This window comes from Chiroxiphia lanceolata, chromosome 25 (genome assembly GCF_009829145.1).
Source record: "Chiroxiphia lanceolata isolate bChiLan1 chromosome 25, bChiLan1.pri, whole genome shotgun sequence".
NCBI classification, from domain to species: domain Eukaryota; kingdom Metazoa; phylum Chordata; class Aves; order Passeriformes; family Pipridae; genus Chiroxiphia; species Chiroxiphia lanceolata.
In genome coordinates, this window is record NC_045661.1 from 3,516,570 (window position 1) to 3,532,157 (window position 15,588).

Sequence of the window (15,588 nt, forward strand, 5' to 3'; positions counted from 1 at the left end):
AGCTGGGTTGGAAGGGACCTCCGAGATCATCCAGTCCAACCCTTGATCCAACCCCGCTGTGGTTCCCAGCCCATGGCACTGATGCCACATCCAGTCTCATCTTAAAAACCTCCAGGGATGGAGAATCCACCACTTCCCTGGGCAGCCCATTCCAATGGCTGAGCACCCTCTCTGCAAAGAAATTCTTTCTAATCTCCAACCTAAACCTCCCCTGGCACAGCTGAAGCCCGAGCCCTCTTGTCTTGCTGATGGTTGCCTGGGAAAAGAGACCAACCCCCCCCCCCGGCTCCCCCCTCCTGTCAGGGAGTTGCAGAGAGTGAGGAGGTCTCCCCTGAGCCTCCTCTTCTCCAGGCTGAACAACCCCAGCTCCCTCAGCCTCTCCTCACAGCACTTGTGCTCCAGTCCCTTCCCCAGCCTCGTTGCTCTTCTCTGGACCTGCTCCAGCCCCTCAATGTCCTTCCTGAGCTGAGGGGCCCAGAACTGGACACAGCACTCCAGGGGTGGCCTCACCAGTGCCATCCCACGTGCGAGGCCGCCCCGCTGGATAACGAGCAATTAAGCGGCAACGAGAGAGAGAGAAAGGGAAGGGACCCCCGGGAGAGGAGTGGGAATGAGGAACTTTGGGGAAGTCTGGGGCAGGAGGTGGCACATCCCCACTCACCGTGAGCTCCAGGGCTTCGTTGAGGAGGCCGTTGCGTTTGCTGTGCAGGTACGCGTTGGAGCTGCCGGTTTTGGCCACGCGGATCCGGGCGAGCCGGGCTTTCTGTGGGGGAGGGAGACAGCAAAGTTAGGATTTGGGACACACTGAGGGATGGGCATTGCCAGGACAGGAGCAGGAGGAAGGAAGTGTCAGGTTCTCACTCTGCCTGGGGTCGTAGAGGGGCTGAGGTGCTGCTGGAACAGCCAGCACGGGTCTGTCTGCAGGACCCGAAGCACTTCAGCTGCCACAGAGGGTTAAAAACCTTTCCAGAGATGACAAATGAGCTGCTGCAGAGGTTTTTTTTTTACCCTTTCAAAAGTTCACTGTAATTTTTTGGGGTGAGCCTTGTCTTGGACCGGGATGATTTTGACTTTATTTTCTATACTTCACCCAGATTTTATTGTCCCATTTTAATGCTGAGGCTCCTAATCAGCATCTGAGAGTGAAATCTCTGTGCTGGGGCAAAGGTCCAATCTGGCCACTCTGAGAAAGGGTCACAGGTCTTGGACAAGGATGATTTTGGGTGGTTTAGCACTGAGCACATGTTTTTTTTTCCTGGCTCACCTTCCCCCTAATGTGCTTGGTTGTTTAGTCCTCTCTTCATCTTCCAGCTCTGTTCTCTTGCATCTCTGTTGTCACTGGGCAGTGTTAGTTTATTAACTTTACTGTCTGATAATATAAAACTGCCCAGAAATACACATCTCTTAACAACTGACAGAAGTCACTCTGCAACAACACAGGCATTCAAATCTCCTCGTGTTTATTCATCCCTGACCTTCTGGATCTCCAGGGGGAAAAGTTAGATGATAAAAGGCAGCCCAGAACAAAGCAAACAAGAAAAATTAATGCCCTCTTCCTTTTTGATAATTTTTGATCATTCCTTTTAGCATTTCATTTCTTTTTCCCCCAGTTGCTGCCTGCTCCTCTGTCAAGTGCTGATTTGCCTTTTTCTACAGTTAATTTATGACTCAAACACCATTAAAAGTAAATACATGAAATAGCTGCGGCTATTAAAAAATAATTACATTGTGCTGTAGTTTTAAAATGCTGCATAATCCCTTAAATAACATGGAGCTCGTGATTTTGCCTTCTAATTAGAGGTGCTAATGGGTAGACACTGTAGGAAGAATAAAGTATCTGCAGTGGGTCCAAGGAGCACTGTCATTCCAGGAGCTTTATTCCTGTGAGTGACTCTGGCCTTCAATAGTTGAAAGATTTCTTTAACCTCGAGGCCTTCTGCTCAAGCAGACAATTTCCCAGGCAAAGACGTGCCCAGGGGACCAGTTTGCAGCTTTAACTGGGTGACACAGGCTATGACCAGTCTGAAAAATAGGTCGTCTTTTGACCCCCCCCTAAAATGGGGACATCGAAAATTGACTTTATTTTCTATACTTCACCTAGATTTCACTGTCCCATTTTAATGCTGAGGCTCCTAACCAGCATCTGAGAGTGAAATCTCTGGGCTGGGGCCAATCTGGTCACCCTGAGAAAGGGGCACGGGTTGTATTTGCAAGATTTAGACTGGGAATCCAACAAGAAAGTGAAATTGGAGCTTCAGTTTTCTCTGAAAATTTTCCCACACTGCTGCGTTGCTTTAGGTCCTGAGTAAGACTGGCCTGAGGCTGTAATCCAAAAATCCATAGAGGCTCCTATGGATTAGGGGGAGAGAGCAGGGGATAAGGGACTGAAGGATATTCCATTTTCCACTGAAGTGCCATTGCCTGTCTGTTCCTGGTAATTTAATGGAAATGTAATTATTTCTTCTATATGCAGGTATATGCCTTTGTGTCTCTGTTCCTTACTTTTCTCAGTGATCTTAAGACTGGATTTTGGATGCAATTATGACCTTTACAGGGAGGCTCTGAGGGCCACTCCCAAAAATTCCCTTTTTTTTCTGTGCTTGACCAAACATCAGCTCCTCTGCTGGAGGAATTGCCAGAGTAGCCCAGCTCAGCTCACTTGTAGCAGCAAAGGTTTCCTCCTCACCTCCAGTTCAGTCAATTGTTCAAGTGGATTCAGTCTCAGGCTGTTGTAATGAACATTATTCCCTTTGCCTCCAGGCTAGCAGGGGATCAAATATTAATAGCTGTACTCCATGTGGACTGAAGCTGGTTCATTTCTGAGGTCTGCTCTCTTTTTCTTTTTGAAACAGGGCCACCAGCTATCTAAATAATTAAGCCCCACAGCTTTTGTAGTTTAGAGCAGACGTTGTTATTTTAAAAAATGTCAGTGGGGCAGGACAGAAGTTAATCCCATTCTCCTCACACAAAGGATTGTCTGGGATCGTCACATCGCCCAGCTCCGCGTCCCCATCGTGATTAAATTTGGGAGATATCTTGATTAACTCAGCTAGAGAAGTTAATTAAAATGGGTGCCTAAAATTGGTTTGGCCCTCCAGACAGTTTCCTGCATTGGACTAGAAACAACTCTGAAACAACAGTTCAGGTTTTTAGGTGAAAGTCTGTGTTAAATGGGAATTATCTGGGAAGCGTCTGGCTCAAGTGCCACGAGCTTTGTGTATTTAGGTACCTGTTGTCTGTTTATGTGGGATGTGCTACACTGGTCAAGCCTGACAGTGAAAAAGGGGTTTAAGATCCTCCAAATTCTGCCTGTTTTTGCCACCTGTGGGTATGCTTTTGTCCTCCCTGCCCTGCAGAGCTCAGTGCTCCTGGTCTGAGGACAGAGATGGACAATTGGAGGACTGTGGTTTTCTGGCTTTGTGCTGCAAATGTCTTTTTTTTTTTTTGAGGGGGGAATAGGTGCCTTTTGCACCTTATCCCCCAAAATGTGACAGACTAAAGGTCATCAGGGCCAGACCTGAGATCACTGTTGCTGAATATAACCCCTGCACAGAGAGGCTAAAAAAGGAAAAGAAAGCAGCACACTGTGTCTGCATGGAGAGTGGGGAGAGGAGTTGCTAGGAAACCACAGGATCTCAAAATGCATATGACCTAATCTGGAAGATAATTTATATGATGAAAATAATAATACTAATGACAGCCACTTACAGGTTAGAATGATTAATTTGGTTATCTTGGAGCCCACGTGTTTCTGAGGGCAGGATGGAAGGCAGGGCTCAAGAACTTCTGGGGTTTACTGTTTTTTGGGAAACTGGAGACTTGGGATAAGCAGTGAAGACCTGTACAGGTGGAGAGCTGAGGTGCAGTGGGGAGGATTTCAGCATCCTGGGTATCTGCACTTCCCAAGGGGACTGGTAGAGGAGGAAAAAAATAGCCTGAGTTCATCTTCTAGCTTTTGGGAGAAGTGCAAGGAGCAGGAGCTGCTGGCTGGGAAAACTGCTTACCAGATGGCAGGCTCAGGAAACAGCTAATTATTATTTATTAATGATTTTCATCTAGTTCTTATGGAGATAACGTTCACTCTTGATTTATGTGGTCTAATAAACCATTAAGCTACAGCCTGTGACATAATTTCATATTTGCCAGACATCTTCAGCTTTCCAGACTCTCAGTACTTGAGTGAGGAGTGACTGCAGCACCTGTGTGTCAGTGATATGTGCACAGGTCCTGTACCCACCTCTCCCTCTTGGGACTGGAGCTGTTATTAAAATTGACCTTCACAGGATGGTTGAGGTTGGGAGGGACCTCTGGAAGTCATATCATGGGTCAACTGGTCCAACTTTCCTTCTCAAACAGGGTCCCCTACACCCAGTTGCCCAGACCTGTGTCCAGGTGGCTTTTGAGGATCTCCAAGGATGGAAACCTGAGTACCTGAATAGATACATATTGTATATAAATATTGTTGTATATATATTTTTAATATATATTCAGGTATATATTTATATATCTTAACATATATACATCAATAAGATCCCTCTGAGCTTTCTCTTTTTTAATCTAAACAGTTTCAGCTCCCCCAGCCTTTCCTGGTGTTAGAGGTGCTCCATCCACACTCCTTCTACTTTTATCTGCTAAAACCACACTAAGAGGATTCCTGGCAGAAAAACGCAGCCACACAAGATAATTAGTGGGGTTTCACATGCTAATTCCTAAACAATTAGTAGTTTGAATTTGAATAGACCTATTGGTGGCTGCTGCAGTTTGGGTGCACCTCCGGTCCTTTTAAGGCTGAACTGAAGCTGCTCTCAGAAGTAATCAAGGGAATATCTGATTTTTATTCTCGAGGTGAAACATCACAGCATGTCTTGCGTTTTTCTGCATCTGTTGCTAGTTTGGGGTTTGGGCTTTGATTCTAGATGGAAAGAAACGTGGTTGATTTTAGGATATGGAAAGGGCAACAAGCAGATTGTAGAGTTAAACAGGAGTTTGTGCAGGCTTAACACCAGGGCTTGGAGTATGGAATGACAAAAAAGGATCTTCTTGTAGTTGTGTTCTCACCTCCCTAAAATGATCTTGTCTGTGGTACCTTCGACTAATAATAGCATAAAACTCAGAGAGGAATTCAGCAGAGGCTTCAGTCTGTGCTTTTGAGTGGGAACTCGGTGCACAAATGTGACTTGGGAAGGGGATGGATGGACCCTTCACCTGGTGGGAACCAGCCCAGCCCCCCAGCCTATTGTGGGAGCCCTTCCTTGCCGAGCAGAACGTGGAAACCCCTTCCTTTTTAAAAAATAATGGAGTGGAGAAGACATTAAATGGATCTACTGCCCGTGGAGTGCTTTCCTCGGTCTAATGAGGCACCACTGATCATCTGTCCTGCTCCTGACACAGAGAAGCTGCTTTGCCATCTCTGCCAGAGCAGGTTGGAGAGGGAAATCAGGGCTGGGGGTTGTTACACGTGTTTGAATGCTGAGTGGAATCACGGCTGTTTAAAAAGCAAATGGTCCATATAATAAGAACTAGTTGTTATTCTGCTTGCCATGGTCCATCTGGCTGTGGTAATGGGCAGGCAGTGGAGACACAGCACTGTTACATGCTCTAAAACTACATTTGCTTTTTGTCCTTTTAACCTCTTTTTCCCCCCTAAGAAACAGAAGTATGCACATTTAAAATTTCCTTCCTCTCCAATCTTTACATTAAACAGCTTTTGAGGTGAGTTTAAATATTCTGTCACTTCTGCTTTGGGGGGAGACGTTATAGAGCTGCATATGGAAATTAGATAGTGTAGAACTCATTATATTCCTATATAATTTGATAGAACCACTTACAGTCAGACCTTGATCTTATTTTGGGCCTCTTCATTACTTTCCAGAGATGAAAGATTCCCCTCTTCTCCTCTGTATCTCTCCTTTTAATCCTACCTTACCCTTGGCACCATTAAAGCAACAGAACATCATTTCAAATGAACTTTATCGTTTAATCTTTTCCAACACCGAAGAACATGATGTTCAACCTATTTATAGAACAATGCACAGAATATGGAGTTTAATGGATCTGGGCTTCTCTACCAGTCACAGATATCCTGGCTGATTAAACAGAGAATTTTAAAATTATCATAATATGCAAAATTCACAAAGAAACGCAGGAAGCCCCTGGAGCACCAGGACTGGTCCCTCTCTATTGTAAACTTCTTTTTGTACATTTTCATCCTGAGATTTACAAGCTCTGGCTCAATCTTAGTGAAGCTCTTACTCCTACAGGGCATTTATTTCAGAAATTTATTCTTCTGTTTAGAAACCTTCTTCTGATTTCCAACCTCTGTTTGTTCATTGCCAGTTTTACTCAGTTGCCATTGTACTGTCATTTTCTTTTCACACAGACCATCCCCTTTCTGGTGCTTTCTGCATTTTCCAGGGAAGAACAAAATAAACTTCACCTTTTTTTTTTTTTTTTTTTTATAGAGCTTGACAATTCTCACTTTATCCCTTTCTTTGACATTTAAGTAGTAGGCTTCTTTGGAGGCCATTTCATATTTTTATCCTCTAAAGATGCCCTGCTTATTTTTAATACCTTTTTCAAGTCATCTATGTATTCATCCACCCAATATGGGTTACAGTCAGACCTTGATCTCTATAAGAACTGACCTTAGGGACAGTTTTTCCTTGATGGAATTATGTTTTACACAGTTGCTGCATCTTGGCTGGAATTCAAAGCTTCCTCTGTGCTGAAGTTCCCATGCTACCAGTCCAGCTGACTGACAAAGCCAGCTCTCTTCCCTTCTTTTCCCCTTCCTGAAATAATGATAAAAGAAATCCCTACATGGGCTTTTTAAAAAATATTTTTAGTTCTATAAGAGATTTTAGAGCTTGGGTCAAAATTGCTCTGAGGAATGATGGTTAAAGAGGTGCCCAGTTGAAGTGGGAATAATCTGGTATTGATAGACTTGCTATGGGGTTTAAATCAGGGTCAGAATTTGTCTAGAAATGTATTACTTAATAAAAGTATCAAGAGACAATCCTCATGTTTTTCTGCCTCATTAATAGAGATGTTGCTGCTCTCTATTAATCTAAAATAAGGTTCTGTGTTTCACTGGAAGCCGAGTGTGATGAGCATCTGTCTGCCTGTGATTTATCTGTCTGTCTTTTTTTTATCTATGTTTCCAGATCTCGCTCTTGTAACATCTTTCACACAGCTCACACCCCTAATTAATGGCTATAAAGTATTCAGGGGATGGAGAAATTAAGAGAATTTGATCTGGTGTCACATGCCAGCTCACTGGGCCTGATAGATGAACCTAATTAATGATCTGGAGGCCTGTGTTAGCTGCAGAAGAGGAAGGGAACTGCTCACATAGGGCTGCTCACACCTGCCCAAGGAGGTGGTGAAAACCTGGGGGGGTGGGATGGGGACAGTGACCAAAAAGCCTTGAAATGGGAGAAAAAATAAGCAAGTCTGTGAAATTTGTGTTCTTTGTTGTCCCCCATGGAATGAAGCCCCAGGGGAAGTGATGATGGTGGGGCTGTTGTCCTGCTCCCTGGCAGTTACAGAATCCTTTAGGTTGGGAAAGACCTCCAAGGTCATAGAGTTCAACCTGTGACTGTCCCCACCTTGTCCCCCAGCCCAGAGCACTGAGGGCCACGTCCAGTCCTTCCTTGGACACCTCCAGGGGTGGGGACTCCACCACCTCCCTGGGCAGCCCCTTCCAGTGCCTGAGCAGCACTGTTTCCATGCAGAAATTCCTCCTGGTGTCCAAATTGACCCTCTCCAGCACAGTTTGAGGCCGTTTCCTCTCCTCCTGTCCCTTGTTCCCTGGGAGCAGAGCCTGACCTCCCTGGATCCATCCTCCTGTCAGGGAGTTGCAGAGAGTGAGAAGGTCCCCCTGAGCCTCCTTTTCTCCAGGCTGAGCCCCCCCAGCTGCTCCTGCTGCTCCAGCCCCTTCCCCAGCTCCATCCCCTTCCCTGGACACGCTCCAGCACTTGGTGTCAGTGTGTGTCAGTGGGGCAGGTACCCACTGACAGGAATAAAGGGGGTCCTGTGCTCCATCCCTCTTCTCTGTGCTGCAAGTTTTCAGCATTAACTGAGAATTAATCGAGAAAAGTGTCTCTTGCCGGCAAACAAAATCACTCAGAACTCATCACACGCCAACCAAGTCGTGGTGCAATTCCTTTCTTACAGAAGCTGCTCCCGCTTCTCCCTCTTGCTCTTGGCGAGTCTGGGGACAAACCTCTTGCGCTGTGTGTGTGTGGGGGGGAAAATCCATCCCAAACCCTTCCCGTGGTCGCGTTCGAGCGAAGGCTGCGGGGAAAATGTGTGTCTGGGCTGCCGCCCTTGCGCCGACAGCCACCACACGCTGGCCGTGTGCCGGGCTGGCAGATGCGGCGGGAGAAGCCTCTCCTGGATCCGTCCCGGCCGCTGGAGCGCTCCCGGCTCGTCACAAGAGCTGCGGAGTCGTCATGGCTACACGCTGCTCTCGCCCTGGTCTGGGCGTTCCAGCATCGCTGCCCTGCTGGAACGGCTCCTAATTGTCCTGACTCGACCGCTGGCGGGGCCGATGCTCGTCCGCGGGTGACAGGAGCGAGCCGCGGACAGCGCCTGGCATCGCTCTGTGCCGCCGTGTCCGCGGGAGCTGGGGCTGAACGGCGGCTGGAATCACCTCGGGCAGCGGTGGTTTGCACCGTGAACACGGGTTCTGCTGTACCGAGGCAGAGGAGAAACGAGGGACCGTTTCCTACCGAGCAATTTGTGGACTGAGCTGCCTCCCCTTCCTGCGCGGTGCTCGCGGGCAGGCTGTGACTTCCCCACGTAGATGTTTTTTTTTGAGAGTGTTTGTTGTCTGTGTGAGTTTTATGCACGCTCTGGATTCCCTTGCCTGCTCGTTAACCATCATCTGACAGCGTTTGCTGCTCTCTGTGGCCGGTCAGGAAAGCTCACGCTGTCATTTCTGCTGCCTTGGGTGGTGAGGGAGCGAGAGCTGCGAGCGCAGAAAGCTCTGATGGACAAATTAAAAACCCTGGGTGTGATTGTTACGGCCATAAGATGGCTTCACTTTATGGCCTTGCACGTGTATGTGACCTAACTCTGTGAGAATCCACTGAGCCAGGGAAGGAAGTGGATTTATCCCAGTTTTAGGTGTGAATAAAGGAGTCACAGAGGGAAGTACGGAAGGGCGATGCTGCCCTGGTGTCAGAGTTTGACTAAATAGGGTGTAATAGGGAGATGAAAGACGAGGGCTCCTGCCTGGAGAGCACCTGCCTCGTGCTGCTTTAAAGCCTGATGTGATGCAGAAGTCACCAGCAGTTACTGTTTGATGGGATATTCACGACCTTCAAGCTACAGAGGCTCGTTCTGAGTCAGACTTTGCCGGCCACTGCTGCTGGGTGGAGTGGGAGGAGAGCAGTAATGAGATTCTTCGGGCTCCTCGAGGTGGGCTGTGTGAGACGTGTGGCAGTGTGTGAGCAGGGAAGGGCTGCAGTGGCCCTTGGGGATGTGCTGGTTGCCCACAGAGTGTTCCCATGGACCTGAGAGGTGAGCAGAGAGCCCTGTGCTGCCATCCCAGCACCGCCTGTGCCAGCCACGAGTGCCATCCTGCATTTGCTTATTGCTGCCACGCTACAAATTAGTAACCACAATAAGCTCTACTACCATTTCCACCCACTTCAGTGATGTTTTTTTTTCCTGGCCCAGTGGATGTATCCATATCCATTAATCCAGACATAACCACATGCTGGGGTTGAGCTGTGTTCATTATGGAGCTTGGGAACTGCTGGGGGCTAAACTGTGCCCAGCCCACTCAATTCTGGTTATTTAGGCAGGGTGGTAAAATATTAACTAGGTACTAAAGGTAACAGCAAAGAACCTGATCACCAGAAGCCAGTTCCAAAGAGCAGGATAGGGCTTCCCAATGTTTTTTGGCTGAATGTTTTGCATCCAGGTCTCCTTGACGAGGCGATTTCAGCCTGCATTTATTCAGACATCTGGGATGGAGTGGGCAACATTATCCATAACAAATCCTACCAACTGTGCTACATAATGGAGCCATCTGGACAGAGGCTGCCACACAAACCTGGGCTTCCAAAGGCTGAGGAGAGAGACACCCTCATGCTGAGGTGACCAAGGACAGACCCCGGGGATGGATTAGTTGGGTCCTTGTGTGTTGTAAGCTGTTGTCTGGTTATGATGGAGACACGATGTGAAAGGGCCTCAAGGCATGAAATAAATGTAGAGCAGCTTCTGGACGTGTGTGGAAGTAATTTCAGCTGGGCACTGGGCCACTATTGACAACAGGCTTTAATATCTGGATGTATGGGATGGCTTTGGAGGCTGAACCTACAAGCTGTAGCTCAGGGATTTGAGCCCTTCCTTTCAGAGGAGATCTCTTCTTGTCTTATGCAATTTGGGGCTCAGGGAATTTGAACAAGCTGAACTGATGGAAAATGTCATTTTGCTTTCCTCGATGATATGAAAGAAGAGAGGCAGCATTCCTGGTTGGCTTATTTGTTTCTTTGGTGTTTTTTTCTTCCCCCCACCCTTGAACTCTACTAAAGGATGTTACAAACAGCAAACAGAGGAGGAAGAGAAAGAGGTACCTACCCCAGCAAAAATGAAATATCTTCAAAAAAAGAATAATAAAAGAGCTTTTTTTCCCCCCTGTCAAAGATTGTTAAATATCAACAACAACAAAAACATATTCCACACAGATTCGTTGTGGTTGAAAAAAACCCATGTTTTTTAAATGTCAGCCAGCTCCAGTTTTAACCTTATTGTTTCTCCCTCTCCTTAAGTTCCCAACCCCATCCCCTGCTGGGGGCTGACTCATGTTCTGTTGTGAGCTCTCCTTAGACAGCTCACAGCTCTGCTCCAGTCGCTTTTTCTGGCCCTTCTGTTCTCCACGCTCTGAAGTTCACTAAACCCACCTCCAAAATTTAGGGTGTCAGCTGGAAAACAGAACGTTTCAAAGCTGACTCCCCTGCTCGGGAGCAAATCAATTATTCTAACGGCCTGGTTATTGGCAGGTGTGTGGGATGTCTTTCTCCTGGGTGCAGGGATGACACAAATCCAGTGACACAAATTCAGTGTTCTCCTCATCACCAGCTCCCCTCTCCATGCCCTCTGCTCCCTCCAGCCCTGCTTGCTGTGCCTCCAGCTCTGCAACTGCCTGTTTCTAACGTGCCTCTCAGGGAACAATCACACATTTGTGTCCTTACTCTTCCTTCCTTTTGGCTCAGGCCCCTTTTAAGCATCTCCATAGTTACCTCTTCCTCAGGCTGCACAGTCAGAGCTGCCTGTGTGCAACCATCTCACGAGGAGCTCTCGTTGTCTGGAACAACCTTCCTCCATCTACTCCCTCATCTGAAAGGATGCAGCTTTTCCCTCTGCTCTCCTCTGGTGACTGAATGCTTTGATTCATCCACCAGGCAACATGTCCACTTCTCTGCTTCACCCAATTCATCCCAGCTGCCCTCTGATAGCCTGTGAGGCAGTTTTCAGTCTGATATTATAGTTCTGTGTGAGAGCAGCTCTACAAAACCATCTTGCCCTGCGTAGTCCTTGCCTTGCCTAAATCTGTGTTTGGCTCTTTCTTGGGAGCTTTACAACCTTGAGGATGAAATGAGAAGCTTGTCTCGAGGCTTTTGCAGTGCACTGCTTGTTCTCAGGGAGTCAAAGGCCAGCAGATAATAAATGAAATGAATTGAACAGACTAAGAGGCTGCGGTCGTCAAAAGCATATTTACTGCAGGCTTGAAACCAAGCACTGTGATTACTGAAGTTTTATATTTGCAGACAGATCCAGTTTAGCCCCTGTGAAATGCACCACTAAAACCAATGCCAATCCTCCTGAGATTATCAGCCATTCCAGGATCTCGGCTCATTTAGCAAATCTAACCATTAAAGGATAAATGCACTTCAAACAGGTTTTTCTTCTTTTTTTCCTTTTTCTTTTTTTCCCCCCACAGCATCTGAACAATTACAGTTCTCCTCCTGTTGTTCCTACCTCATTTTGTAAGGGACCACTCTTTGTTTTCCCCCAGACTGAGATCTAGAACAACTCAGTTAAATTTTAGCCCTCGGGGGGCTGGTCTAGAGACCATTTGCTTTAGACTGGTTTTGCTATTTCCAAACTCTTCAGCAGCCCCTCTACCCCTGTGTGCTTCCTGAGCCTGTCCAAAACTACTTTAAATGTGCTTTTGAGGGCTTGGTGTCTTCATCTGCACGTGTGTTCACGTGTGAGGGAGTTGGGGCTGTCATTTCATCAGGAACTGTAGTGACAGGACAAGGGGGAGGGATTCAAACTGAAGGAGTACTTTTAGATTGGATATTGGGAAGAAATTCTTCCTTGTGAGGATGAGGAGGCCCTGGCACAGGTTGCCCCATCCCTGGGAGTGTCCAAGGCCAGGTTGGACAGGGCTTGGAGCAACCTGGGCTAGTGGAAGGTGTCCCTGCCCATGGCAGGGGGTGGAATGAGATGATCTTTAAGGTCCCTTCCAACCCAAACCATTCTGGTATTCTATGAATGCTTTATAACCTTTGTTATGGCAATTTTTCTCTGTCTTACCCCTTTTTCTTCCTGAAAAGCCCCCAATGCACGTGACTATGTTCCAATCATTGGCTCACCTCAGCAAAATCACATTTCTGAGAACTCCTGTAGCATTTATTGCCAGCTCCTCTTTCCCCACAGGACAGGACACTGGCTCTGTGGGGATTGTGCTGCTGGAATTAGCTGGGAGCAGTCTGGGGAGATATCAAAGGGATCTCTAGTTGTCTTTTTCTGCAGCATCATTTTGGGAACAAAAAACCCCTCCCAGACCAAACTAATTTTGCCCTGAGCACAATCTTTCCAGCTGAGGGACCCGATTTGGTGATTTTAAAGCTGGACAAAGAGAACTATCATTGGACCTGGGAGATTAAGGGCCAACAAAGGCTCCTGTAACACTTTGAAAAACACCTTTCTGGAAGTATTGTCACTAAGAGGTCTCATTTTTTTCTTCTCTCTTTTCTTCCTTTTTTTTTTTTTTTTCTTTTTTTGGGTGTTTTTTTTTTACTGTTCTTGCTAAGACGGTGCCTTTAATTTTAATATTGGTTCTCCACTAAAAGACGTGGGAATAAATTTGCCTGTCAGCCTCTAGAGTTTGCTCAAGAAGAATCATCCTTGCAGGATTTTGAGCAGTGGCTGAGTCCAGCATTCCTGTAAATCTTGGGAGAGCAACCTGCCCTCCTGGGATCTTTGCTGCACTGAGCTCAGAGCCCACTGTTGTGTTTTCCAGCCCTGCATTTTTCTCCTGCCCTGCTCTGGTGGGAATAACTTGGGACTGTATTGACACAGTCTCCAACTCCTTAAAAAATGAACTGTTCTCCTTTTTCCACTGCCAAAGGAGCAGCATTCCAGTAGCTGTCAGCAGCTGCCTCTGCTTTCTCTTGCCAGGGTTGAGAAGTGGGTGTGGGAGGTGTAGCCCCCGAACCAGCACCAGATCTTTGCCTCCCTCTCCTTTGCATCCCTGCTGTAAACTGAACACAGGGAGAGAGGCTCCAGCATCATCTGAATTACAAAATCATCCTATTGTCAAGCCTTGAAGTGTCACATTCTCTTTCAAAACCCAAGGCTGTGACATTCACTGAAGAACAAAGTCAGGGAGGGCTATTCTTAGCACTTCAGTCAAAAAAGGAGGGGGGGGAAAAAATGTCTTTGGGGGGGGGAGGAAAAAACTACAACAATTTTACCAAAATGAACCTTGTCAGAAATGATCAATTCACCCTCCATTCAGGCTGACCTGGTCCTTGCTGCGTGCCAGAGGACAGAATTTGTTGACATGGCACAATGAATTAAGATTGCCAGATCCCCTTGTAATTAATTGTCTTGCAGCCCAGGTTTGGCAAAGAATAATTCAAAGTGATTAAATCACTGGTAGTTTGGTTTTGGGTTCTTTTTTTGGTTTGGTTTGGTTTTTTGTTTTTTTTTTTTTTCCTTTTTAAGGAACATTTCTCCTCAGTTAGTTGAAGAATAGATGCTGATGAGTAACAGCCACCTCCCAGTCCTTTATTTGTGCTATTTAAATACCTCTTCCTGCTAGACCAGTGCCTCCTCAGCAGCCAAGAGACAAAGACATTATAAGAGTTAAGATTCTTAAATTAAATAGAAATTCTAAAGCAATTGTCCTAATACATACTCAACAAACTACTCTTCAATTAAACAAGAAAAAGGATTTACTGAGTTTCTAGAGTGCTAACTGCACATCTGTGTGCCTTCTAAATTCTGTCTATAAGGAGCTTCTGCTGGTGGATTCTTCATGTTCAAGGGCTGAGAGTGCAAAGAGTTTTTTCCAACCTGCTTGAAAAAGCCATGCAAAATTATTTATATCTTTAAGTGGATGGGGCCAGGGGATGTTTCTGAGGATGGGATTCACTGGGGGATGATGCTGGAGCAAGTCTGCTGTCCAAGCAGATCCCTGACACCCCTGTGTGCATCCTGACCATCTCCAGAGGGACTGTCATTAATGTGCTTCTCTCTTTCCTTCTCTTTAGTATTCATGCAGTGATGATCATGTGAAAATTACTCACACTTCTGACTTGAGAAAAACTTTCTTAGCCGAGAAATCCAACCAATATCGGAGGGAATTAGAAATTCAAATGGGGGGAAATTATACACTGTGTGTGTCAATACAGCAAACCTCATAAAGGCTGCAATCAATCACACTGCCATCAAAGGTGCTGGTACTTTTCCCTGTCACCAAGTCCAATGAATAAAGGAAAAGGTTAATCAGGAGAAGAAACCTCGGTTTGCTGCCTGGAGAGAGGCAAAAGCACAGAGCTGGAGTGAGTTCTGGAGCTTCTTTGGTTGTGACCCGTGCTCATGCACAAATCTGGGCTGCAGGGAGGGTTCTGTCTGTGTTTGTGCTGATTCAGTAGAAGAGCTTTCTCTCAATCTTCATTTCTTGCAAGGGGCTATTGCACAGTGTCCCCTCAAACCCTGCCTGTGCTTCCCACGCTTTGACACCTCCCCTGCTCCTGCTGCAGGTTAAATCCCAATTCCTTCTGCCTGGGTGCAGCCTCACATTAGGGAGCTCACTCTGCAAATCACTTCAACTCATTAAATGAACGTAATGATCCGTCCTGGTCTCCCACTGTCCAGCTGCTGATGGAACAGCATGTGGTGCAGAGTGGACTTTCACAATGATATCTTGATATTTTTTTTTTATCTTTATTATGCTGTATGACTGATCCAAACAGCAGCTCTCCCTCAAGGACACCTCCCCTGTTTCACATGAGCAGTGTCAGACCTCGGGCAGGGACGTGTAAAACCCAGCAGTGACTTGCAGAGGCTGCAAGTGATCCCTTGCACGATCCTGTCTCTCTGCTCCTCTCCTTTTGTTGTTTTGACTGCCAAATTGTGTGGTTTTGTAGGTCTTGTATCTCAGCTCTCTGCTGTCAACTCCCTGAGATGCAAGGAGTAGGCACGGCCCAGATGCTCGCCTGGAGCAGAAATAGCACAGCTTTCTACTACTATTCCCCATCAGGTCCCCTGAGTCGTGGATTTCTGGCAGACAGCATTCCATGGGGAGCAAAAGAACCTCAGGCCTTTAGTTTGCAGTTGTTG

The 15,588-nt window shown here is 46.6% G+C and overlaps 1 protein-coding gene and 1 long non-coding RNA gene across 6 annotated transcripts in view; both read right to left on the reverse strand.

The window, feature by feature from the left end:
- KCND3 (potassium voltage-gated channel subfamily D member 3) overlaps positions 1-15,588 on the reverse strand; it is a 140,682-nt gene that overhangs the window by 20,167 nt on the left and 104,927 nt on the right. For all 5 annotated transcript variants that reach the window (XM_032710528.1, XM_032710530.1, XM_032710526.1 and 2 more), the window contains exon 4: positions 662-763. In XM_032710528.1, coding sequence (XP_032566419.1) covers positions 662-763 — 102 coding nt within the window. The remainder of the gene's footprint in view (positions 1-661; positions 764-15,588) is intronic.
- On the reverse strand, positions 4,541-8,481 carry LOC116798263. The gene is made up of 3 exons (XR_004360863.1): positions 8,225-8,481; positions 6,645-6,791; positions 4,541-4,912 (listed from the first exon to the last, which is right to left on the reverse strand). It is a non-coding gene; the product is annotated as an uncharacterized LOC116798263 (long non-coding RNA).